Source organism: Triturus cristatus, chromosome 1_2 (assembly GCF_964204655.1).
Source record: "Triturus cristatus chromosome 1_2, aTriCri1.1, whole genome shotgun sequence".
NCBI lineage: Eukaryota > Metazoa > Chordata > Amphibia > Caudata > Salamandridae > Triturus > Triturus cristatus.
In genome coordinates this window covers 1114353261-1114378607 of record NC_140580.1, presented here as the reverse complement: position 1 = coordinate 1114378607, position 25347 = coordinate 1114353261, and the positions used below count along the sequence as shown (strand labels likewise).

The 25347-nt window shown below is 44.9% G+C and overlaps 1 protein-coding gene across 4 annotated transcripts in view; it reads left to right on the top strand.

The window, feature by feature from the left end:
• Window positions 1-14940: 14940 nt before the first annotated feature.
• The window catches only part of NR6A1 (nuclear receptor subfamily 6 group A member 1), a 927754-nt gene continuing 917347 nt past the window's right edge, over window positions 14941-25347 (top strand). The window contains exon 1 of one of the 4 annotated variants that reach the window (XM_085613755.1): window positions 14941-15165. In XM_085613755.1, the coding sequence (XP_085469881.1) occupies window positions 15114-15165 (52 nt within the window). In that variant the 5' untranslated portion in view covers window positions 14941-15113. The remainder of the gene's footprint in view (window positions 15166-25347) is intronic. The other 3 variants (XM_085613758.1, XM_085613754.1, XM_085613756.1) reach the window with 3 other exon arrangements.

The following is a 25347-nucleotide window of genomic DNA, read 5'->3' as shown; positions in this document are numbered from 1 at the left end:
CTAAAAACACTCACCATCCCTAAACTCCACTCATTCTTAACCCCTAAAAACATCTCATCACCCTTAACATCACCCATTCTTCAACCCTAAAACCCCACATTACCCCTAAACGCCACACAATTTCAATCTAATTTTTGAATTTTCCTTAAGATTATCTTTCCATTAAAATCTTTCCTTTAAATTACGGATTTGTTTGTATTCCTTTAAAATTGTCCTTTCTTAAAATTGGTTTTCCATAATTTGGTTTCCTCCAATGTGGTTTCTCAGTTTTTGTTTTTCCATGAATTCACATACATAAGGGTATATCACCACAGGGAGACATTAGGAAATGATTTTACATGATTTGTGTGGGTTGTCTAATATGAGAGGAGTGTAGGCAAAGGAAAATAAATGTATTGCAACAGGTCACAAAATTGTACAATCTATATGTTTAAGATGGAGAGTTCTAAGGATCGCCCACGATAAGCATTTGGATATGGCAAACCGTTGACACTCTATTTATGAAATTCGGGGCCTGATTCCCAAAGGTAAGCTTACACTTTTGTGTAAGTTTTCATTTATTTTGGAATTCACAAACTCCAATTTAATAGTGAGTTTACGACTGGGGAGGCTTTGGAGTCAGGGAGGATAACTCCCACACAAACAAATAGCTATGTCGTATTTTGTTATGTGCGGAGTTCTCCACCTCGACTGCGGAGTCTCCACAGTCATAAACTAACTAATAAATCGAAGTTTGTGAATTGCAAGGCAAATGTAAAGCTACACAAAAGTGTACATTTCCCTATGAGAATCAGGCCCTCAGAGGGCTGCTCGAGCAAGTCGTCAAAGATTATACTCACAGAGTAGATTAACCTGTATAGCTGACATGAAGCATTGCCAGGGAGGAAACATCAACAATACAATTTAACTTGTGAAGCCCATATGACTACACAATAAGGACCGGGAATTGATGGATATGATGAAAGGGTAAAACCCTTTAATCATATCCATTGATTTGGATTGCCAATAAATCCAGTCAATATGCAAACCGTATACATTTTAAATTAGTACATTACTGCAATAGGTAAAGTAAAATATCTTGGTTGATTGAGATGCAGTAGAATAAGATACAGAATTGTGACAGCCACAATCATATAATAATATCAAAACAGGTGTCCCATAAAGAAACTGCCCTTTTCTGCGCTAACATGGGTCAAATAGAGGATCATCCATTTAGGGTCTCTAGTTCGGGAGCGTATAAGCAGGAGGTGTCAGCAGGATCAGAAGTTCAAAGAAAAAGGAACTACGTGTTTAGCATGAAGCCTCACACTCATAAAAATAGAACAAGTCTAAAGGGGATCTCTCCTAACTCCAACACCTCCTAACAATGAGAACCCCAATATATAAGAAACAGGAGATTCAAACGTGTTATCTCTGTTCACACCACCAGTGACCAATCAAAATACTACTTGAGTGTTCCTACAACATTGCTCTGAATTCCCAACCCATCTAACTAAGGCTGCCCTTCTCAGCCTTGAACATCTTGCCACCCTGGTACACAGGGAACAGAAAGCTTCTTTCAACCAACGTCAAGTGTCTCTCAGTCCTCTCTATCATTGGTCTAATACAGACAATGAGCCTTTCATTAGCTAATGAAATAATAAACCTGCAAGAAAAGAAAAACATGCAAGCAAGGAAAATGCATTTCAACTGAGGTCTGTTGTCAGGCTAACTTAATTGAGCATTTAATGTGCACTTCAATTATGTGGTTAAACATGCACATTTGTGACTTTAAATGAACTGCAAAAGTGACCAAAAAAAGACATGTATACACATACAAATATAACTTGAAGTGTTAGTTTAAAATGTGGATAAAGAATGCACGATTCATATTTAAACTGAACATGAGTGCTCATGTATATATAAATCTCTATGGTGCACATGCATCAAAGTCCGAAATAAGGATTTCTTAATAGCGATTTTCACCAAATTGCTATTAAGAAATCGCTAAATGCAATGCAGGAAAAAATTTGAGAAAAATTAGCAAATTGGTTAAATTCGCTATTGCATATTGAGATTGAGTGTTTCCGAATCAGTGATAAAGAAATCGCTATCTGCGACATCGCTAATAGCAAAATCGCTAATAGCGAAATCGCAAATAGCGAGTCGCTTTTGGTGCATGGTGATGATATCACAACCAGGAAGTGATGCGTGCCATGCTTTTTCCAATGCACTGAGAGAGTCAGAGGAGGAGGCTGAGCGCAGGAGCACAGCAGAAGAAAGCAATGTTGGGCTTGCAAATGCTGTCCAGTGCAAAAACATGGATTCAGCAGCACCAGGGAAAAAAGCAGCTGCAAGAAAATGAAAACTAAAATTTTGTGAAAGGGAACTAGAAATCCTGATTGAGGAGGTTGTCAGGAGCCACAATAGGGTTTTGGGGAAAATATCTCTCCAGGTCCCGGAGTCAGAGAAGAGGAAAATCTGGATCGGGATACAATCAAAAGTAAACGCAATGGGGGTCACCCATCGCCAAATTGATGAACTGAAAAAAATGTGGTATGACGTGCCCAGCCATGCCAAGGAGAGGATTGTGGACAGGCTCAAGGAAGCAAAGAAGACTGGAGGGGAACATGCAACACTGCCTGGGAATACACCCCTGGAGGATCTAGTCGAGTCCACACTCCCGCCTGAAGCTGTAGTGGGAGTGACACAGTTGGACACCTCAGCAGCGGCCAGTACTTCACAAGGTAAGATGCATGCAAATGTCCATTTAAAGCTGATTGTCAATTAAGAGGCAACGAAGGCAAGCTGGTAGGCAAATACAACAAGGGAGTAAAACACGTGAACACTGTGTGTCATATAGTAATTTAATGAGACAAAAATGATAATAAATGTGACACGAGATTATTTGGAGAATTACTAAAAATTGCACTGTTTAACATCACAGATGCAGCAGCAGAGGAGTCGGAGGAAAGTGAAGGCAGAGACACACAGGAGACTCCGGATGAGGCAGATGTGGAAACACCTGTAACCCCACAAAGTACAGACCCTGCAACCACTAGACGCAGGTCCCCAGTCGCACCACTTCAGCTCATGGAACTTGAGGAAGAGAGTGAACCAGCTCCCCAGACAAGCCAGACTGGAGGTACAACCACAACAAGACCCCAGTCACAGGTCCGGCGCAGCAAAAACCTGACCCGGAGGCGCAGGTCGAGGGCACTGAGGTCATCACAGGAGGACGAAAGTCCAAATGTCTGGGGTGGGCTGGAGAGCCAGATGCTGAGGGTGCAGCGCCTGCAGGCAAAACACATGAGATCAATGCAGGCACAATTCACCAAAATGGCGAACAACATGGCAGAAATAAGAGATTGTGTGAAAGCGCTGACTACAGCAGTGGTGGAAGGCAATAGGCAGTCCAAAGAGGCCATGCAGGAGCTATGAAGGGTGATGCAGGAGGACCAGGTGTAACAAAGAAAAACGCATCACCAATTATTAGTGCACCTAGATGGCTACACGAGATTCAACAACTGCCTGAGCAACAACACAGCACTGCTGTCCCGTCGGTCTGTGGCCATGCAGCTCGAAATGAGCCATTGTTGTGGGGATGTGGCCAGGGCACTGGTCCAGGTTACTAATGCCATAGAGCAATTTCAGACTGCTACTGCTGGGGGCAGCAATGTAACGGGAGGAGAGGGGAGTGAGGAGGCGTCCAGCCTCACTAGTCTGTTGGTGCCAGTCACTACATGCAGGAGGCGCTCCACTAGGAGCACAACACCTTCCGAAGCCTCCATGAGGGACGAGAATGAGGCCAGCGAACAGCGTTTGGGAGTGCGTGGTCGGAAGAAATAGTGTGGCCTTGGCAGACTAACTCACAGATGGTGATGTAACCATTGACAATGCTACAGTAGTGACTGGCATCCAAGTCTGATGATGAGGTCTTGTTTATGTTGTTTACACTCACTGTGCTATTTTGCACCTCGTATATGTGCTTTAACACAACCACATTGTTAAATGTGAATACATGCAGTATAGTTCAAACCGCTCGTAGTGGTGGCCCTGGCTGGTTGTCCTCTTCAGGCTCTCTGTCTGACAGTTCCAGGGGTATGCCTCTCCTAGTAGCGATGTTGTGCAACATGGCACATGTGGCCTCCATTCTGCAGCAGGTGTCTGGTCAGTCTGCTACGCCCCGCCAGCCTTGTGGAGGCAGTGAAACCTACTCTTCAGCTGTCCGAAGGTGCGCTCTATGACGTTTCGGGTTGCTATGTGCGCTTCATTATAACGCTGCTCACTTGGGGTAGTTGGGTTGAGGTATGGTGTCAGGATGTAGTTGCGCACGGCGTATGCACTGTCACCTACAGGGTAGTAAGCAAACGGTTAGTAACGGATATGCAGTTCCATTAGGCCGTAGTGTCAGAGTGAATGTAACATATGTTTACCAAGCAGATGTCCTGTGTGCTGCCAGTGTATTGGGCCACAATGTCAGTAATTATATTTTTGGCATTGCAGACTACTTGGATATTCAGTGAACAATATGATTTGCGGCTCCTAAAGATGTACTCTTTCACTGATGGTGGACAAATGGCAACATGAGTTCCATCTATGCAACTCATTACAGGTGGAAAGAGGGCTACCTGATAGAAGTCTAGTTTAGTGTTAAGCAAATCTTGTGGGGTTGCGGGGAAGCTAATGTGGTGGTGTATCCTTGTCAACATGGCCTGCAGGAATGCATTGAAGAAACGTGACAGGGAACTTTGTGACACCCCTCCAGGTACAGCTACTACACCCTGGACGCTGCCTGACGCTAGTAGGTGCAGGGAACATAAGACTTGCACATAGGTGGGAATGGCGTGTGACCTGTGAGTCTGGAGCTGCAGTAGGGGATCCAATTCTGCAATCAGATCAAGGATCATGGCAGCATTTAGCTTGTACTTGTCAAATATCTCCTCTTCAGTCTGCCCCAACAATGTGATGCGCACTCTGAAAATTCGCTCCGGTAATCTCCTTCTTCTCTGTGCTGCTGCTCGTAGCCTCATCCTCCTCGCCATGACAAAGAGCGCTGCTATAGTGAAACATTCTGAGTCCTCCGGGGCCTGTTTAAATACTCTGCTGATGTGCTGCACCTGATGAGATTGTTTTCACCTGTTTACCACCTGCCTGTAAAAATCGGTAAATTGCGACAGTTAAATAGCGATTTTGCTAGAAATCGCTATTTGACAATTTTTATGCATAGCTTTACGATTCCTTATTTGTGAGTCGCAAATAAGGATTCGCTATTTCAGGTCTCGCATTTTGCGATTCCTTATTTTTGCGATTTCCTTGTGTTTTCGCTAATTTTTGGTTGGTGCATTGCGAAGGGCTATTTGTCGATCGCAAACTTATTTTTTTTTGCGATCCGCAACGTTTGCGATCACAAAATAGTTTGATGCATGTGCCCGTAAGTTTCTACAATTAATACATTATAGTAATGCATGTAAATGTGTGACACACCTTAATAAGAAACCATGACTCTGCCTAAACCCCACCCATCACTGAACATTTAAAACCCCTCACCAGCCCTAAACTTCACCCATTCCTGAACCCTAATCAGCCCCTCACCACATCTGAAGTAGACCTAGGCGGAGTTTGCGGAGTTACGCTACGCAGAACTCTGCAAAGTGACAAATAAACTGTTTCGTTACACGGAGTTCTGGAAGTGTGCAGAGTATTTCTTGCTCGGCCACCCCCTATTCTGCAGCAGAGAATGAGGGAAACGGAGTGCCCTTCCAACCAGCCCCCAGGAGTTCTACTTTCTATCTGTGTTACTCCTGCATAAGAAAAGCATATGTAATGAGTTGAAAAGTATAACGGTGCAGAGCTGTCCTCGCTAGATGGTTCAGTTCTATTTTTAATGCTCTGGTTTTCCTCCTTAGCTGTTCTGAAAAGCTTACGAAGCCAAGGCTCGAACTGTGGCTTTGAAAATGAACTATCAGAGGTGGACTGTTTTTTTTTGGTGTTGGAACTTCTCTCAGTAATGGACTCACTCACATAGGCCTACCTGCACATGCTTCAACTATTATTGATCTGCAACAAGACAAATTAAAAACACCAGTCCTCCCTGAGACACATAATAAATATTTAAGCCGCTGATTAGTCAGTCTACCTTCTCACTTGACAACTGAGTAGGTGACAAGAAAACATAATTTCAAATGACTTCAATAGGTTATTCGAAGAAAGAAGCACATTACAAAAAAGGGGGATGATTCATGTTTTTTTTAAATTACTTTAAAAAACAAAATTGCACATACTGCCTACTTTACAAGTACTCCGGTCACAGCCTGTACTATACTTTTTTGTGCAAAATCATTAGCTTGACCATATGAATACTGCAGTTGCCAGTGCCAATGTTACACTATTTCTATGGAAATGGTCAATTTAGAGAGGCAGCACAGTGACTGGGGTCCTGATTAGCAGGTTCCCAGTCAGACTAATAAAAAACACACTGACTCCAGGCAAAAAGTGGGGGTAACCATGGTAGAAGGATCCCACCTTCCTACAACTAGTTTGCCAAACTATGCTGCAGTGCACTACATTCACAACACATTTCCACCAATTACTTCCTATGGCCATTAACCCTTTGCACTTACCATGCAACTCATGCAGCAGCAGGTTCCCGCTCTTGGCTGCACACGGCTCCTTCCGCCATACACAGCATGAAGCAACTGGATGTGTGCGGCTGGCTGATCACTACCGGAGAAGTCTTGTCCAGTGCCTCAACAAAAACTGACAGGCGAACCTTGGCAGGATGTGAGTGGACCTGACTGCTACTAGTTTTGCATGCCCAGTGAAATGTGTAGCTTCTAAGCACTGCCCACTCCCCACACACCCTGTAATTTCCATTCTGGAACAACAAACTGAATTATTCACCTCTTTCTTCTTGTGTGTCACATATAGAAAATGTACTGTGCACAAAGGGGTGAGCAGTGTGCTGGTAAACTCCGCTCCACCGGTGGTGGGCGGAGTCTTGCCAAACTCCACTCTCCAACTGGAGCCGGAGTGTCAAAACTCAGATAACTCCACCGATGGAGCAGAGTTTCCCATCCACTCTCTCCCCCCCCACTCTGGAGAGCACCAATCTGTGGCCCCTAAAAAACCCTCATTACCCTTAAACTACACGCATGCCTGATCCCTAAAAGCCCTACTACCCCCAAACTCTACCAATTCCTGAATCCTAAAAACCCCTCACCACCCCTGAACTCAATCCATCGCTGAACCGAAAAAAAACACTTTCTAATCTAAATCTAATAAGATTAAGGCGCACAGTCAATATAATGTCAGCTGCACACATATAATTACACTTCTGTGACCTGTAAGGGTGGAGTCTAAATTACGCTGCCTCAGGGCCATTACGCAGGAACTGAACTATCTGAGTCTGTCACAGTCTTAGTCCAGGGCTATAAATAAAACCTGCACACAACAAAATTCTGAAGTTATCAACCTTGTGGGTTTATTGAAATTCAACCACATCTCACCACACCTGAAAGCTCTGAACTGGCTTCCTCTTGAGGCCAGAATCCAACTCAAACTGGCTTGTATCACTCACAAGGCTCTATACACTAAATCCCCTGCATTACTCGCCCAGAAACTCGTGGTATCTGGAGGAGCCAGAAACTCCCGGTCCGCCAGATACCTCTTGCTCCAGCCTCCGCGCTTGCGAAAGAAAAAAACTTACAATCGGGATTTCCCTGGGGCCGTACCAAGAATATGGAACTCGCTCCCGCCTGCCATTAGAAGAATAACGTCTCTGGCACGCTTTAAAAAGGAGGCCAAAACCTTCCTAATAGGCAAATTCCTCTCCTAATTCTTGCATATCCCATTACTGCCACACCTTGGATTACCCAGATGCTATCCACCTGGCACCTCCGGGCATCCCACCCTTAGGCTCTTGGACCTCTCGCTCTTGTAAAATGTATATACTTGTTTTTATCCCAAATGTTTCCACCCCCCTTCCTAAGTTCATATGTATACAATTTATAATCTTGTAATTCGCTCTGATACCCTAACGGGTCAAGTTTGCGCTCTATAAAACTCAAAAATAAATAAATTTAAAAATTAAAAACAGTATCATTACAGAAAGCAGAAGGTAGTTAATTATTCTAAAGAATTAGCATAATCATAAGCATCTAGATAAATATGCAGTAGAGTGACAGAGTCCATATCTAAAGAAAAGCCCCAGAAGATCACCCTTCAACACCCATAGCTCTGTAACTAAAAGTAAAATGTATTTTAAAAACTGACCATTCCCCAAAAAGCATGTCTATAATAATGTTTCAGACGAAGAAAGTACACAATTTTTCACAGGCTGACATTACCTAAATGTCAATACTTAATTTTATCTGGACAGCACCAATCACATTAGTATTTTTAAATATCACTTGCTTACATTGGCTAACAGGGCACATAATGTGCTGCAGAGAGAAAATGATGTGTTTTCTTAATGAAAGGTTGCAGCATCACAGCATCCTTTCACTGTGGTGTTGCATTTGAGAACTCACATACCAAGAGAAAAGTTTGTGAGATTTAAATGGAAAGCTAAAGTGACAAATGTTGAGGGCTGGGTGTGCATGTGGAGTGCAAAGGGAACAAAAAGTCAGCTAAAAGTATTGTGCCTGTGTGGCATGTAGGTTTTCTGCCAGCCCCCTGCAGGAAGTTGGTGCCATTCGACACAATCGGGGACTTTAGCAATGGTGCCAGAGTCCTGTAGATAGAAGTTAGTTTTGATAGATTATTTCTCTAACTGGTGGGATATTAGAGTAGGGGGCAAATGTCTTATGGCTATAGTAGTAGCTTTTAGGAGAGTGTGTTCACAAGAGAAGAGTTACCAGTGAAAATGGTCCCAGATGAAGGACTAAAATGTTTGTTAAAATAGACTGTTAGACTGTTCAATTGGAGAGGATAAAGAAAGTGGTGTATATTTTATTCCACTAGCAGTTGAAAAAGGATTACCTTGTAAGAGAGTATGACTGTACACATTCAGTGCTTAAAGGACCAATTCAAATTGAATTACAGGGAAGACCTAATTTGAATTGTTGAGAGGCATGTTTCTAGGAAATTTCATTTGGGGCGGGGGGACTAAGAATGATTTGAATATAATTCGTTATTTTTTAATTACATAGATGGCAAAAACTAACCCTGGGCGTAGTTCGCGTAGTAGCGCTATGCGTAGCTACGCGAACTGTACTTTGCACTACGCACGCTACGCGAAGCTACACAAACTGCGTAGTGCAGTAGGGAAATGCTGTTTGCAATGATTGCACAGTGCCGGATGCTTGTCCGCACTGTGCAATCATTGCAAACGGCATCATGCGCAGTGCAAGCGGTCGTTTTCTGCCGCTCGAGTAGATTTGTACTCGAGCGACAGCTTTCTCAACGTGGACTGGTAGTTTCTCATCGAGAGCGGTCGCGAGCATGCTTAACGTGACCAGTCGCAATGAGAAACCTGACCTCCCCGTGTTGAAAATCTCGCCGGGAGGTTTATTTTCCACGCTCGCGATCGGCAACTTGATGTTGCCGATCGCGAATGAGGAAAAAGTCGCACTGGGATGCTGACTTTGCTCGCTCCCGGTCGCCAACTTGACGTTGAAGACTGCGAGCGAGCAAAAAATGCCCGCTCCGCTTTTTTGCACTGTGCTACATGCGATTTGCGTAGCTAGTAGTTGCGCAAACTACGCACCCTCTGCGAGTGTAGCGTAGTTTTCCACCCAGGCCTAGCAAGAACCTAACAGGCGGGAATACTGTCCAGAATAATGGCCAGTAGTCAGATGAATTCAAGCCTTCCCTCCACCACCTTTTTAATTTTCTCAGTTATACACCCCTGATGGCATGGGTGCACCTAATGTGAATCTCCTGAACCAATTAGCCACATTGGCTCAAACCTCACCTTGTTGAAGCCAAAAAGTGTACAATACACCTGGGGTTGCTGGTGTTCCAGTTCAGGAGACATGGGCCTGTAGTTCAGGCTTGAATGGCAATTTTGGGAAATGTCACCGAGAGCAAAAGAATGGTGGAGTACGATAGTAGCTGGAGAATTTACTAGTTGTGTATAGAAAATGAAGCGTTCCCCTATCACCTTTACATTTAATGTTTTCTCAGTGAGAGGGATAGATAATCCCAGACCTTCTTCAGGTCTGCTGCTCTGAGGATGAGGGCCACTTCGCCGATAAGGCCCCGTGGTGCCTGTATGCACCCGGGATATCTTGTGCTCCTCTTTATGAGGAGCATAGCCTTGGTTCTTGAAGGCCAAGGCTGAGGATAATATTGTATACATCTAGCCCTCTTCTGAAGTGACATGGAAGGAAAACACAGTGAGTTTGGACTGGCTCCCAGTAAAATTACTTGTGGTTCAGACTAATCGATCCATTACCTACATGATCCTCTTTCACAATTTTCTACTACGGGGAAGCAATGTCTCACGGTTACTGAGAGCCTGAAGGATTGAAATTATTCATGAGTATTTTGTCAGAACACCTGTAAATCATTTTAGATAATACATTTGAGAAACTGCACTGTAAAATAAATAGCTTAGTCACTTTTTAAAACAAAGAAAAGTACCTGGTGGCAAACACTGCAAATCCTTATGGAGATTGCCACATCTCATGTACAGGGCCGGACTGGCCGTAGCGGCCACCGGGCAATCCCCCAGTGCGCCGCACGGGTAGGGGCCGGTTTTGGGCATAGCTGCAAAATCGGCCCTGTAACAAAATCGGCCGAAAACCGGCCCTGGCAAAGAGCTCGGCGGCACCCCAAAGCACCGGGGGAGCCGGCCGAGCACTTTGCCAATGCCGGTTTTGGGTCCCAGTCCGGCCCTGCTCATGTGCACATTGGCGCAGTGGAATAGGCAAAGGTTTTAACGCATTTGTCCCTTTAGCTCCTAGTCAGTCCTAGATATGTCTGGAGGTGATGGTTTAGAAGGGAAGTAGGACAGTGCCCCGGGTTAACCCTTGGAGGACACACGCCAGCAAGACAAAGAAAGATGGATCGGAGAGGTACAATTTCTTACTGGCAGTATAGGTGATTCCCAGGCTAAGAAATACTAATTAAAGCAACATACATTTTTGATTTAACAAGTATTTGAAAAATGAGCCATGAGATTTATAAAGGTTGGAAACACTTAATTCAATTTACAGTTTTCAAATACCATAGGAGTGTTTGCTTTTCCTCTAATATGTTGAAATGCTTTTTCCTTTTCCTTTTTAAATGAATACTTTACAGAACATTGACAAAGCCACCGATTTGGCACTCGCGTTATAAATTCAAAACAAGAATGAGAAAATGAGGTGCTTTTCCCAATGAAGGTGAAAGGTTAAATAGAAGTCTCCGAATTTCTACTGCTTCCTCTTCCTCTTGTAAACGTAGCTTGCCTCATTTCTTAGAAGGAGAAAAACAGCCATTTTTAGGGTCAAGCCTGCGAGAGCATGCGCTAGTGCATACATCCCACTTGCAAGACACTCTTGCATCCTAAAAGGGCTTTAAGCCTACCTGTTGCTTACCCGTTTGTTGGCTTGCATGGCACTCTTCTTTACGGACACGTAATTCTCACTGCAGGCCTAACATCATTTCTGTTCCTCTCTGTGGAGCAGTGACCAAGCACTGATTGATTCAACTTAATCAGTGACCGCCCACTGCTCCCGACATGATTGAGGTACTATTTTGTTCTTTTCAAAATTTAGTCCTCTGTAAACAGGAGTGTGGCTGGCGAGAATGTACACCGCAGGACAAACACAATTGCAAAGCTTTATTTTCTATATTTAACTTTCTTTTATTTTACCAAATCTTCTTTTCTCACTTTGAACTCATGTGTTCTTTTGTTTTTGCTTATGGGCACTGTTCTCAAAAGATGAGGATTATATTATTGCAAAGCAACAGTGTTTCTTTCTTATGCGAAATTACTGAAATGATGCTTTAACACATAATCGTGCAGCACACTCCAATCCACTCCATTCCACCTCATTTCAATCCACGCCAATCCACCCCACCTCACCCTACACCACTTCACCCATGCAAGCCAGTCCACCTCAGACCAATCCAACCCAAACCACTCACCTCAATCCAATCCAATACACCACACTGCAATACTCCCAAGGCACCCCAGTCCAATCTGCCCCATTCTAAGTTTACCCAACTCCAATCCAAAACAATCTGCACCACTCCAATCCAGAACAATCTGCCCCTCTCCAGTCCAGAACAATCTGCCCCACTCCAGTCCAGAACAATCTGCCCAACTCCAATCCAAAACAATCTGCCCAACTCCAATCTAAAACAATCTGTCCAATTCAATTCCAAGCAATCTGCCCCAATCCAATCTGCCGCACTCCAATCTGCCGCACTCCAATTTGCCCCACTCCAAGCTGCCCCACTCCAATCCAAAACAGTCTGCCCTTCTCCAATCTGCCCCACTCAATTCAAAACAATATGTCACACTCCAATCATCCCCACTATAATCCAAAACAATCTGCCGCACTTCAATCCAAAACAATTTTCCCCACTCACTCCAAAATAATCTGCCCCACTCCAATCCACACAATTTGCTCCACTCCAATCCAAAACAATGTGCCTCACTCCAATCCAAAACAATGCACCCCACTCCAATCTAACCCACTCTAACCCAAAGATATCTGCCCCACCCAATCCGCCCCACTCCAGTCCACCCCACTCCAATCCAAACCACCTCACCTAACCCCAATCCAATTCACCTTACTCCAACCTACCCCATTCTACCCCAATCCAATCCACCCCACACCAGTTCAGTCCACCCCACTCAATCCAATCCAACCAGCTCACCACACTCCAATCCACCTGACTCCACTCCAATCCACTCCAGTCCAATCCACCCAACTCCAATCCACCCTGCTCCAATCCACCCCTCTCTAATACATTCAACCCCCTCCAGTCTAGTCCAAAATACCCCTCCACTCCACTCAAATTCACCTCACACCAACCTACCCTACTCTAATCCAATACACTCCACTCCACTCCACCCATCCCACCCCTCCCCAAACCAATCTGATCCACCCCACTCAACTCCAATCCACCCCAATCCAATCTTCCTCACCCCATTTCAATCTGTCCCACTCCAATTAACCCCAACTAGTCCACCCCACTCCACTCAATCCAACCCACTCTACCCTAATCCAATCCACCCTAATCTACTCCAATCCAATTCTCCCCACTACCTCAATCCACTCCACCCTATTGCACTCCACTCCACTATATGCCATCCGCTCTTTGCCACTCCAATCTATGACACTGCACTCTATGACACTACACTCTATGACACTGCACTCTATGGCACTACACTCTATGGCACTCTCTACCACTGAAATCTACTCTCCTCTACTCAACTCTATGACACTCTACTCCCCCTACTCCAACAAATCCAGTCTACGACACTCTACTCTGCCCACTCCACTGTAGAACACTCCACATCACTGCCGTTTAGCCATACTGAACAGCAACCACACTGGTGTACAACATATCAAAAGCACAGTACTAAAGCCAAAAACTCTTGTAGAGGCGAGACCTATTAGCTTTGCCAATGCTTGTTTCATTTTGAGGTTCTGCAATAGCCAAGAGCTGGTAAATAAAGAAGAATGTTTGTAAAATTGTCAGGATTCTTTTGTGACATGGAAAAGTTTCCTTCATTTGCTCAAATAATCAATCTAAAATTACTTTGAAGGACCTTAAGTACTTTTCAACTACTTTATGTGTTTGCTGTTTTAGGGCTCATTTTCAGAGGGCAAAAAATGCCAGATTTCTCTGCTTTCTCTGATATTTTTACAGGCCTGGAAATAAAATTACAGACCAGGCCGGTAAAAAAATGGTGAGGTGCAGTGCTGAATTTTTAAAAGAATGAATGCTGGTGCCCAAAGCTCTGCTCAGAAGTCCACCACCTGTGCAATTAAATGTCAGCGCGTCTCATACCAAGGTTGTGTAGTCTTGAAATTAAACCACGCCTTTTAATCAACTTCCAGGCTCTCCCTATCCCTTTATCTCCCTCTTGCGGGTTGCTGTTTATCCCTCTTTAGGATGGGTTTTCTGTCTTTCTCTTTTTTTCTGATTTTTTTACTTTTCTCTCTCTTGCTATAGATAACTGTCCAATGTACAAAAATATAGGTGCCAGTCAACAAAAATGAGTGCTGGTGGCACCCACAAACCACCTGCTCAAATTAAGCACTAGAGAGATGGCAAGCTACAACATGCCGGTGTTTTAAAATAGGAACGAGAGAGATTCCACATAGGGAAATTAGGATAATTGTGCGTGTCCCCTGCATGCATTAGGGTGTGTGTTAGAGGCGGTAAGAAGCAAAAAATCTTAGAAATCGACATCAAGGCACAAAAAACGCCGCCTCTCCAGAATGATTGATGACAGGTGCCATGCAAGAGTGCTATTGGGAAGGACAATTAGATGTTATTCAGACCTGGTGTTTATATCGCGCATGCCTGGCACACGGTGACAATCTGAAGTTGCTGTGTGGGGTGTACAGTAAGTAGAATACAAGGCAGGAGCGACTTCAATACATGGCAAAATTATAGAAGAGGGAGATTTAAAAATAAATATTTGGGAGAATGAATTTCCCACAATGAGTTCTATTGAAGAAGGGTCATTTCCAGACGAAAGAGAGCCCCCAATTGTTTGCTTCAAAAAAATCGGGACTCTCCCGTCTGTATCGGGTGTATTGGATTACATGCCTCTGTCTGCATCTTAATCATAGCCCACTTCAAGTCATACTCGCATGGACCATTCAATGGTTTCCGCCATCTTGGCAGCTTCAGCGCCCCCTCCATGTGACCAGGGAGCCCGTCGCCTAGGAGACAGTGGCGGGCAGGTGGGAGGAACCACCGTGGAAGGGGAGGGGGAGTCTGGGTTGGAAGTTTCATGCAAGCAGCGCAGGGCACAACACGGGAGCTCCTGTTTCAGCTGGGGAGCCCTGCCTCCCTGTTTATCCGCCCAGGGGAGGGGGAGTCCGGGACCTGGAGCAGCACAGCTGGCGGAGTACCACCACTCAGTGACAGCAGCCCAGGATGGAGCAGGGCAGGCGCTGCTGAGCCCGGGCAGGTAGCGCTGAATTATTTACCTGCAGCTTCTAGCATCACGAGCCATGGAGCTCCAGAGCATGGCCAGCAGCTTCCACCAGCTGAACCCCGGCAGCGGTAAGTGGCACTTCCCTGGAAGGGGGTATTTATACAGCGCAAAGCTGACCTGCCTCTTGGCACTTTAAATTGTGGGTGTAATTATCATCAAAACGCCTTATCAATCTAGGAGGATAAAATGCGTAGTCAGTTTTACCCAGCACTAGTTGCGCGCAGGACCCCCAACCCGCTCAACTTTCTCAGTGAGACTGGAACTTAGCTTTCAGGCTAATCATACGTAGATCTCTGCAGCAGGCGCTTAACCCGATGCACTGTCTGATTAGGGTATTCATTGCATTCTGTGCTGGCGCGCCTGAATTGTAAATTTACTATTTAGATACCACGTGCACCACCTTTATTGAAGATGTGCTGTCCGCTTATCAAATTGTTAAATTTGTAGGAAAATAACCTGATTTCTGATCCCGGTTTGACTTATTGTGTAACCCTCAAGGAACAAACTTATATACACAATGTCCGAACATTAGCATAAAATACGTGTATAAGAGGTAAAAAAGTATTTTATTTCTGGTGTCAAAACACATTACCGTTATGAGTAAATTCTCTTGATTTGGTCCCCGTATCAGACATTGCTCTGACGCGATTGCCCTACCCCCTCATATATATTTATTGTCATGACCTGCGTGCAGCAGGTGCAGTGGCACCGGGCCCGTCACTCTGTGGTCCCATTGCACCCTGATAATGGCTGTGTTTACCAGCCCAAAGAAGTCAAAGGGGCCGTTTTCCTTGCTTGCACCAGGGCCCTGGCATCCACGCCACGCTCCTCCGCGCAGCCAACACAACCTGATGCGAATGTTCGTCCTGCTTCTTGTGGAAGCTGCCAACAGTCTGCAGAATGAGGGGTGTGTGGGGTCCGGCAGAGGAATGTGTTGCAAAAGCGTCATTAGTGCATTGTGATGGAATCAGCAGGGACATATATAAACATGTCTAGCTCGAAGTGAGATCTGCACCTTTCAAACGTGAGGATTGAGCGTCCGGGGTCCTTATTCTGTCCAACAGCCTGCCATTTATGTAGCCTCCGACACATATTAAATATATATTATCTAAGGAAATGTGCATGTAAAACCACATTGGTAGTTTAGGTGATTTTTTTTATTTTTATTTCTCTTAATTTCCCGGAGCAATACTTTATGAAGCAAACCTTAAAAAACACGAGTTGATGTTGTAGGTAGGTGTCTGCGTCATCTTAAGGCTATAATGTGTAAAACCAATGAGCTACTGGTGTATGCCGTAAAACTTTCACATAGCAGTTTATGCACCATCTTAAGTACATCACATATACCGTATGATTTCAATATTTGCCTACACATTTAAATAACAGAGTGATCAAGGTGTCCTGCAATAAGTACACGAACAGCCTCGCCCCCAAAATCGTGAATTAACCTCATCGTTCTGCCCAATCAGCAGATGCGTCAGATCATGAAATGCTTGCGTGATGTCGCAATCCCTGCTTCTGGTGATTCTTGACGACAACAGGCGGGGTGAAGCCCAGCATGGTCAGGCAAGGATAGACTTCCAATGTCTTGGAATCCGACCCCAGAATATTCGAGTAAGTGGCTGACACACCACAATATTCCAATAGGGTCTGGCCCTCCAGAATCGTGGAATAAGTTACCTGGTGCCCCCACCCCAAATTTTGGGTTAGGGGTTTATTCTAGCAGAATCGAGGTGGGAATGCTCAGCTCCACAGATTTCTGGGTTCTGTGCCCAATTGCACAGCATTTTGGTGAAAGGGTTTAATCATGCAGAATCACATTTTAAATATTTGTTTATTTTAGAATTTTTGATGTAGGATGCTAGACCCTGAAGAGAGAAATGGAGCTTCATACCAAAGCGTACTCTGATAAGCATGTGCGCATCATCTGCAGGTAGAAGAGAAATGACATTAAAAATACAGTGATGAGAATTACATACATTTGTGGTTAAAATTTAAAAGATGTACACATTTGTAGCCAGCAGTCACTAAACACAGACATATATTATATATAGAGAGAGAACAGACAGAGACCAGTAAGGTGCATTTATGATAAGCAGCAGCCGTAGGGATGAGGGTGAGGTAGGGCTGTGGTTTGTACATGAAGGAACCATGGGGCTGACTTGAATCTGTACGCGCTGATAACAATTTGACATAATGTGCATAGTTGTGGTGCAGCTGACAGGGTTTATACCTGCGAGGTCTGCAGCGGCGCAACATTACTGCACCAGTGGGAATTCCAGCGCATCAGCAGGCGTAAACAAAGTGGGTGGTTGTAGGGCAGGTTTAATAGGTGAATTTTAGTTTGGCTTGAAAATGTACAATGAACCAGAAAGTCTTGGGATAGGTGCCTGATCACCCTCGGGGTACGCGCTCCAGCACCCCCGGTGTCTTGGAATAAGGCTCTAATCCCGCAGGATTTTGGGATCTGTGCCGGATCGCCGATGATCTTTGTATACATGCCTGATCATTCAGTAACCGGGAATATAGATTTGATCCTGCAGGATTTTGGGATAGGTGCCTAATCACTCAGGATTTCAGGTTACCTGCCTGTTCACCCATAATCTTGGGGTACACGTCTGATCCCACGAAATCTCAACCAAACCTTTGGGATACATGCCGGATCATCCAGTATGTTTGGGCTACACGCATGATCATGCAGCATCTTGGAATGCAAGCCTGATGCGGTAGGATCTTTGGATGTGTGCCTGATCAATCATAATCTGGGATACCATTGCCTGATCGCCCAGAATTTTAGGATACATACCTGATAACCTATTACCTTTGGATAAATGTCTGACCCCATAGACTCTCTGGATATGTGGCTTATCACCCAGGGTATTGGAATAAGGGTTCGATCTTGAGCTATATGCCCAATGAACCAGAATCTTTGGATTCATGGCCGAGTGCCCAGAATTTTGACATTTGTGCCTGACTGCAAGAATCTGTGGATATGTGCCTGTTTTCTCAGAATCCTGGGATGTGTGCCTGATCTCCCAGGGTATTGAAATAAATGCCTCACTACAAAGTACCATTGGCCACATACCGGTCATCCAGTATCTTGGAATAATGGACTGATACTCCAGGATTTTGTATTATGTGCCTTATCTCCTAGAATCCTGGAATGCATGCCTGATCTGCCAGAGTCTTGGAATATATGCCTGATCTCCCAAAGTCTTGGAATGCATGCCTGAAGTTTATTTAAAGATACAGAAAGGTCTGACCCTGCAGGATCTTGGGATCCATGCCTGATTGCACAGAATCCTGGGATGTGTGCCTGAACGTCCAGAATCTTGGGATGTGTACCCAGGAGCCCACACTATTGGTATGTGTGCCTGATAGCTTGGAATTCTGGGGTGTGTGCCTAATCAACCAAATTCTTGGGATACATTCTTGGTTGCCCAGAATCTTAGCATTCATGCCTGATCACCCATTACCTTTGGATTCATGTCTGACCCCATAGACTCTCTGGATATGAGCCTGATCGCCAGTACATTTGGTGAAATGTCCGATCAACAATTGCAAAGGAATAAATGTCTGATCCTGCAGGATCTTGGGATGTGTGCCTGATCTCCCAGAATCTTGGCAAACTTGCTTGATATTCCTGAATTCTGGGGTACGTGCCTTATCATTCACTGTCTTGGAAAAAAAGGTTTCATTCTTCAGGATCTTGGCATGTTTTCCCGATTGTCCAGAATATTTGGATGTGTGCCTGATAGTCCGGGATCCTGGGATAAATGCCTGATTGCCCAGAATCCTGGGATAGCTTGGGATGACTGTACACATGCTATATAGCTGATTGGGTCGGGACTATTTGAGGTTCTTGTCAAGGGCGATGGGTCCTACAGACATAGTCTGTCTGTTTGTGAAGATGCCAGTCGAGATGTGGTATGGATGTGCATAATGCGAGTGCGGTCTGTGTTGGTCTTCAATTTAGAGAGACGGGTGGGTTATGAGAGAAGTCTTGATAGCTGGGAAGGAAGAAGAAGTTATTGGTTCGTGAGGGAGTTCCATTGCAGAGGACTGAGGAGACTGAAGCATCAGACTCAAGATGACACACCTGGCGGTTTTGGTGCTGTGCAAAGGTTGTGGTTGGAAAAGCAGAGATATTAGGAATGGGAATAGCTAGAGATATCTTGAAAGAGGTAAGTGTTGGGGGTACCATAGATCGCTTTAGGTATCAGAATTAGCATTTTCTAGGGACCCACATTTTATGCCTCCAGCAAACCCTACTTACTCTTAAGAAGAGGTGCTGTCTTGACTGAGGACAGTACCAAGGGGTTGTGTGGCAATGTTGATTACCTTGTCAGGAGAAGAGCATGGAGCGAGGCCATGTAGGATTTTTCTTAACATATATATCTAGTTTTCTAATGCCCACATTCTTGGAATCATTTCTTGACTGCAGAATTCAGGAAGAACTCCTAGGTGCCACAGGATCCAGAAATAAATGCCCAGCCTTGCAGAGTGTTGAAATGTGTACCTGGTGTAGCAAAATCCAGAAATAAATGCCTGGCCCTGCAGAAATTGACCCTGTAAAATCAAGAAATGAGAGGCCTGCAGGATACAAAAATCAAATCCTGGCCAAGCAGGGACCAGAAAAAAATGCCTGAACAGCCAGAATCATGAAAAGTGTCAGGCCATGCAGGGCATAGAACCCTGCAAAGTCCTTGGGCAGTTGCTGGGTCCTCCATGGTGTGGAAAAAAGCATTCAGCCCTCCATAGTCTTGGAATAAGTGCCTAGCCCTTCAGAATCTTACACTCGATCCCTCGGCTTTCAGAATATTTAAATTGTTGACTAGCCCTTCAGAATGTTGGAATCAGTGCCTAGTCCTACGGAGTATTGAAATAAGTGTCGACCCCTTCAGAATCCTGAAATCGGTGCCTAGCCCTGCAGTACCCTGGACTCGGTGCCTAGCCCTGCAGCACCCTGGACTCGGTGCCTAGCCCTGCAGCACCCTGGACTCGGTGCCTAGCCCTGCAGAACCCTGGACTCGGTGCCTAGCCCTGCAGAACCCTGGACTCGGTGCCTAGCCCTGCAGAACCCTGGACTGTGTGCCTAGCCCTGCAGAACCCTGGACTGTGTGCCTAGCCCTGCAGAACCCTGGACTGTGTGCCTAGCCCTGCGGAACCCTGGACTGTGTGCCTAGCCCTGCGGAACCCTGGACTGTGTGCCTAGCCCTGCGGAACCCTGGACTGTGTGCCTAGCCCTGCGGAACCCTGGACTGTGTGCCTAGCCCTGCGGAACCCTGGACTGTGTGCCTAGCCCTGCGGAACCCTGGACTGTGTGCCTAGCCCTGCGGAACCCTGGACTGTGTGCCTAGCCCTGCGGAACCCTGGACTGTGTGCCTAGCCCTGCGGAACCCTGGAATCGGTGCCTAGCCCTGCGGAACCCTGGAATCGGTGCCTAGCCCTGCAGAACCCTGGACTGTGTGCCTAGCCCTGCGGAACCCTGGAATCGGTGGCTAGCCCTGCGGAACTCTGGAATCCTGAAGGAACTGCCCAGCCCTCCTCCCTCCCGGTGTCTTGGAAAAAGCGCCTCGCCCTCAGAATCTTGAAATAAGCGCCTCGCCCTCAGAATCTTGAAATAAGCGCCTCGCCCTCAGGTTTGGCTCCTCAGAATCTTGAGGCCAGTGCTGACCCCCAGCTAGTTAGAATTCAATTCCTGATCCTGCCTCTCCGGAGCCTTGATATTAGTGCCTGGACGCTTTATGCCACGCACTAGGCGCTGCTTTCATTGAACATGCCTGTGCTGGGAGTCCCTGAGCGTTCTCTCAATATGTGACCATCTGATGAATGCACCCTGGGTCCCCGGCAGGAAGCTTTCAGTTTCTTTGTAGATTTCCTAAGAGCTCGGCTTCTCCAAACACCAGGATGCGCTGCTGGGTGGATGAGGTCTGTCAAGGGCCCTTTTATTTGGTTTGGACATTTCCCCCTGGTGTTAGTAATGGGCAGGTTTTATTGGGAACGTGTGAGAAATCACTGCAGGTCGTAAAAGGTGAACTTTTGAACTTGGGCAAGGGCCTTGGAGCAATTATCTGGAGCCATAACACTGAGAGAGCCTGCATTACAAAGGGGTTTAGGGACAGCAAGGGGAGAAAACGTGCGCCGAGCCCTCGCGCGTGTTTGTGCTGTGTGTGCATCTCTAAACACACTGTAACAGGACATGGAGCCTCCCCTCAGCTGTGCCTTGTGAGTGTGACACGTTACATCTGTGCGTTGTGAGCGTGCAAATCAAAACTCACTTTATCAGCATTATATCTATAGTTGTGCGCTGTGTGACAACTCACACATTGTGTCAGCATTATACACACATCTGTGCGTTCTGAGTGTGACAAAATGCATTGTATCAACATTATACGTACAGCTGCGCGTTGCGTGTGACATTTTACATCTGTGCATTGTGAACGAGCATCTCAAAACCCAGACTGTATCAACATTGTATCTACGTGTGCGCTGCGAGTGTGGCAAAGCTCCGACTTATACCTACATCAGTGCGTTGTGTGTGACAAAACTCACACATTGTATCAGCATTATACCTACAGCTGTGTGACAACTCCGTCTGTCAGCATTATACTTACAGCTGTTCGTTGTGTGACAACTTACAGACTGTGTCAGCATTATACCTACAGCTGTGCGTTGTGAGTGTGACACAATTTACACTGTCAGCATTATACCTACATCTGTGGGTTGTGTGACAACTCACAGACTGTGTGAGCATTATACCTACAGCTGTGGGTTGTGTGACAACTCACAGACTGTGTGAGCATTATACCTACAGCTGTGGGTTGTGAGTGTGACATAACTCAGATATTGCATCAGCATTATACCTGCAGCTATGCGCTGTGTGACAACTCGATGGTGTCAGCATTATATCTACAGCTGTGCGTTGTGTGACAACTTACAGACTGTCTTAGCATTATACCCACAGCTGTGCGATGAGTGTGACACAATTCACAGACTGTGTCAGCATTATACCTACAGCTGTGCGTTGTGTGACAACTCACAGACCGTGTCAGCATTATAGCTACAGCTGTGCGTTGTGTGACAACTCACAGACTGTCAGCATTATACCTACAGCTGTGCGTTGTGTGACAACTCACAGACCGTGTCAGCATTATAGCTACAGCTGTGCGTTGTGAGTGTGACACAACTCACACATTGTACCTACATCTGTGCGTTGTGGATATGCTAAGTACATTTGTGCATTGTCAGAGGGGAGGCATACCTTGTGAGTGTGATATATAGATTTGCGCAGTGTGTGGTACCTACATCTATGCGTTGCGAGTGTGCCCCCTAACACTCAGTGGAACTATATCGGCGTCATATCTGTGCGTGTCTCGGAACTCACTGGTGCCGTCAGAGTTGTTCATTCCCTAGTGCGTCACTCAACACATATCAGAGTGGTACTTGCATACGCTGTGTGTTATAATTGTGCGCTCGTGTCTCTTGAGTCTGATTGGCACTAGAAGGACACATATGTGCATGTTTAAGGTCGCGACGACCTCTCAAAAGTCACTGCGGTTGTATCGGTGAGGAACCCGGGCAGCTTTTATTTGGGTACTGAGTGGAAACACGTGAGATTTTGGAGAGACAGACAGACAGGGTTGCAGTGTCCCAGTCACTTTCATCGGAATGAGAAATATTTTAGGAGCAACAAGAAGCAAACGATGAAAAGTATCTGCGTAGGATAAACCATCTCGAGCCCCCTTCTTACAGCAGGAAAGTCCCAGTAAATGGCGTGGCTGCTCTGTGCTTAATATGCTTTTATTTTATGTAGCTCCTGTCCGCAGTGCAGCCCTTTCTGGGAGCATTTTGACTGTAACAGGAGCAGGGTGTGTTGGGCCCGGTAAAGAACCGGTTACAGCGACCGCGCAGCCGCCTTTATACTTGGACGTTTATATGGCGCAAACCCAGGGAGAAAGCGGGTTTGCACAGACTCGCACGGTTTGTAGTGCTCGAGCGTAGAAGCCGGGATTCGAGCGCCGCCGCCGGGTTCCACAGTTCCTCGGGGCATGCCGGGCTTGTTGCTTTGTTGAATTTACTGAAGCAAGCGGCCCAAAAGTTAAATTACCGGCTGTTGTGTATGGCGGTTCGTTGTTTTTATATATTGCGAGCAATATTATTTTTAAGAACAAATGTTACATTAAATTCCTACAGTTTTAGCCACTGCCCCTTAACAACCATTCTAACAAACTTTAACACAGATCCAGGGCCGGATCAAGACGTTTAGAGGCCCTAAGTACTTTATTTACAAGATTTTGGTGCCCCCATATATATCCAATTCAAAATATAAACAATAATAAACCGCAAAATACCGTCTTATTTTTCGAAATGAAACCAAACTGCCACGAGATGTCTGTGAGCCTTAATGGCGATGTATGATGGGGTTACAACTTGAAACCTGTGGATTTAGACAAACATTTGTCATAAACATCTCATCTCATGTATTAACCCCTCAACAGAAATCTGTTTTATCACGAGGCATGTCATTTGTTCCTACAAACAGAACCACTCTCCTGCAGGTTGAAGCGGCTTCTTTCAAATTCATGAGACTTTTAAGACTACGCCATTTCTTTTCGAAGGTTGTTCCTCCTGTATAAAATCAAACTACACCGGCTGCTAACCCATTCAAACCACGTAGTACCTTTATACCACCTGTGTCGCATAAAATCCTGGACTTTTTTAAATCTCTTGTACAAAAAGATTTGACGCATATCAATTTTCAATCTATGCGATCCAACAATCTTACCAAACTGGAAAGATTACTCATCAAGTCCTTGTCTAACAACCCCGATATTATTATGCAACCAGCAGACAAAGGGGGTGCCATAGTAGTAATGGATACCACTTACTACACCTCAAAAGTGAACGCACATATATCTGATGCCAACACATATATGCTGTTATTGAATGACCCTACCATACAGCTACAAAACATGCTTAATGATATATTGCATGAAGATATAGAATACGACTGGATCTCTGAACAAACTAAAATTTATCCGACAACTAAAAATCCACACAGGCCTAAACTTTATATGATCCCTAAAATTCACAAAAATGCTCTAGATCCTCCATTTAGGCCAATTGTTTCAGGGTGTGGATTATGTTTGATCTTCTAGGGAAATTTCTTGATCACTACATGCAATTATTTGTGCAAAATTGGGGATCGTACATTAAGGACACCACACATTTTCTTCGCAAACTTGATTCGATTGATGTCACTGACATTGCAGATATGGTGTTATGCACGATTGATGTTACCGCGTTATATACATCAATACCTCATGAAGCTGGCCTTGCAGCTGTAGAATGGGCATTACTACGTTCTGAGGATATCACCATGGAAAAATTATTCATCATCAAATTACTGAAATTCTGCCTTCACAATAGTTACTTTGAATGGCAAGGACGTTTTTATGCCCAACTCACAGGTACTTCTATGGGCTTTTCTAGAGCCCCAGCATACGCGAACATCTTTATGGCCCTCTTTGAATTTGAGAACATCATGACAAATCATAATTGGTGGCAACATATTCGATTGTACTGTCGATACATTGATGATATTTTTATACTCTGGTCTGGTACAAAAACGGATCTTGGTTCCATGATTGACACTCTTAACAATATTGACCCAAGGATCCAATTTACTCATAATATCCAGGATTATAGCATACATTTTCTTGATGTGCACATCATTAAATCTGTGGATCAACAGACATTCGAAACATCTATTTATCAAAAACCAACGGACCGTAACAGTACACTGGCCTACTCGAGTTTTCACCCTAAAAGTCTTCTTTAGAACCTTCCATACTCTCAATTTTTCAGAATTAGGAGAATATGCACAAACCCTAATATTACATCGGAAAAAGAACAAGAATATGTACAACGATTTTTAGCTTGCGGTTATCCTACAAAAACCCTACAAGATTGCCTAAAACGGGCACAAACGAAAAATCGTTGCGATTTACTAGTATCTCAACACAAACAAAAGGATGTGAGAGTGGTCTTTGTTTCAAAGTTCTCGACGGCCTCTAGATCTGTACAAAAATTATTAATGGGAGATGTGAGAAAACAAACCTGATTTTAATGGTATTTTCCAAAAGAAACCGCTTTATGCTTCCACAAAAGCATCCAATCTACGCACTCTATTGTCATCTCCTTCTAAAACTGTATCGACTGTTGTCCACAAAGGCACTATCAAGTGT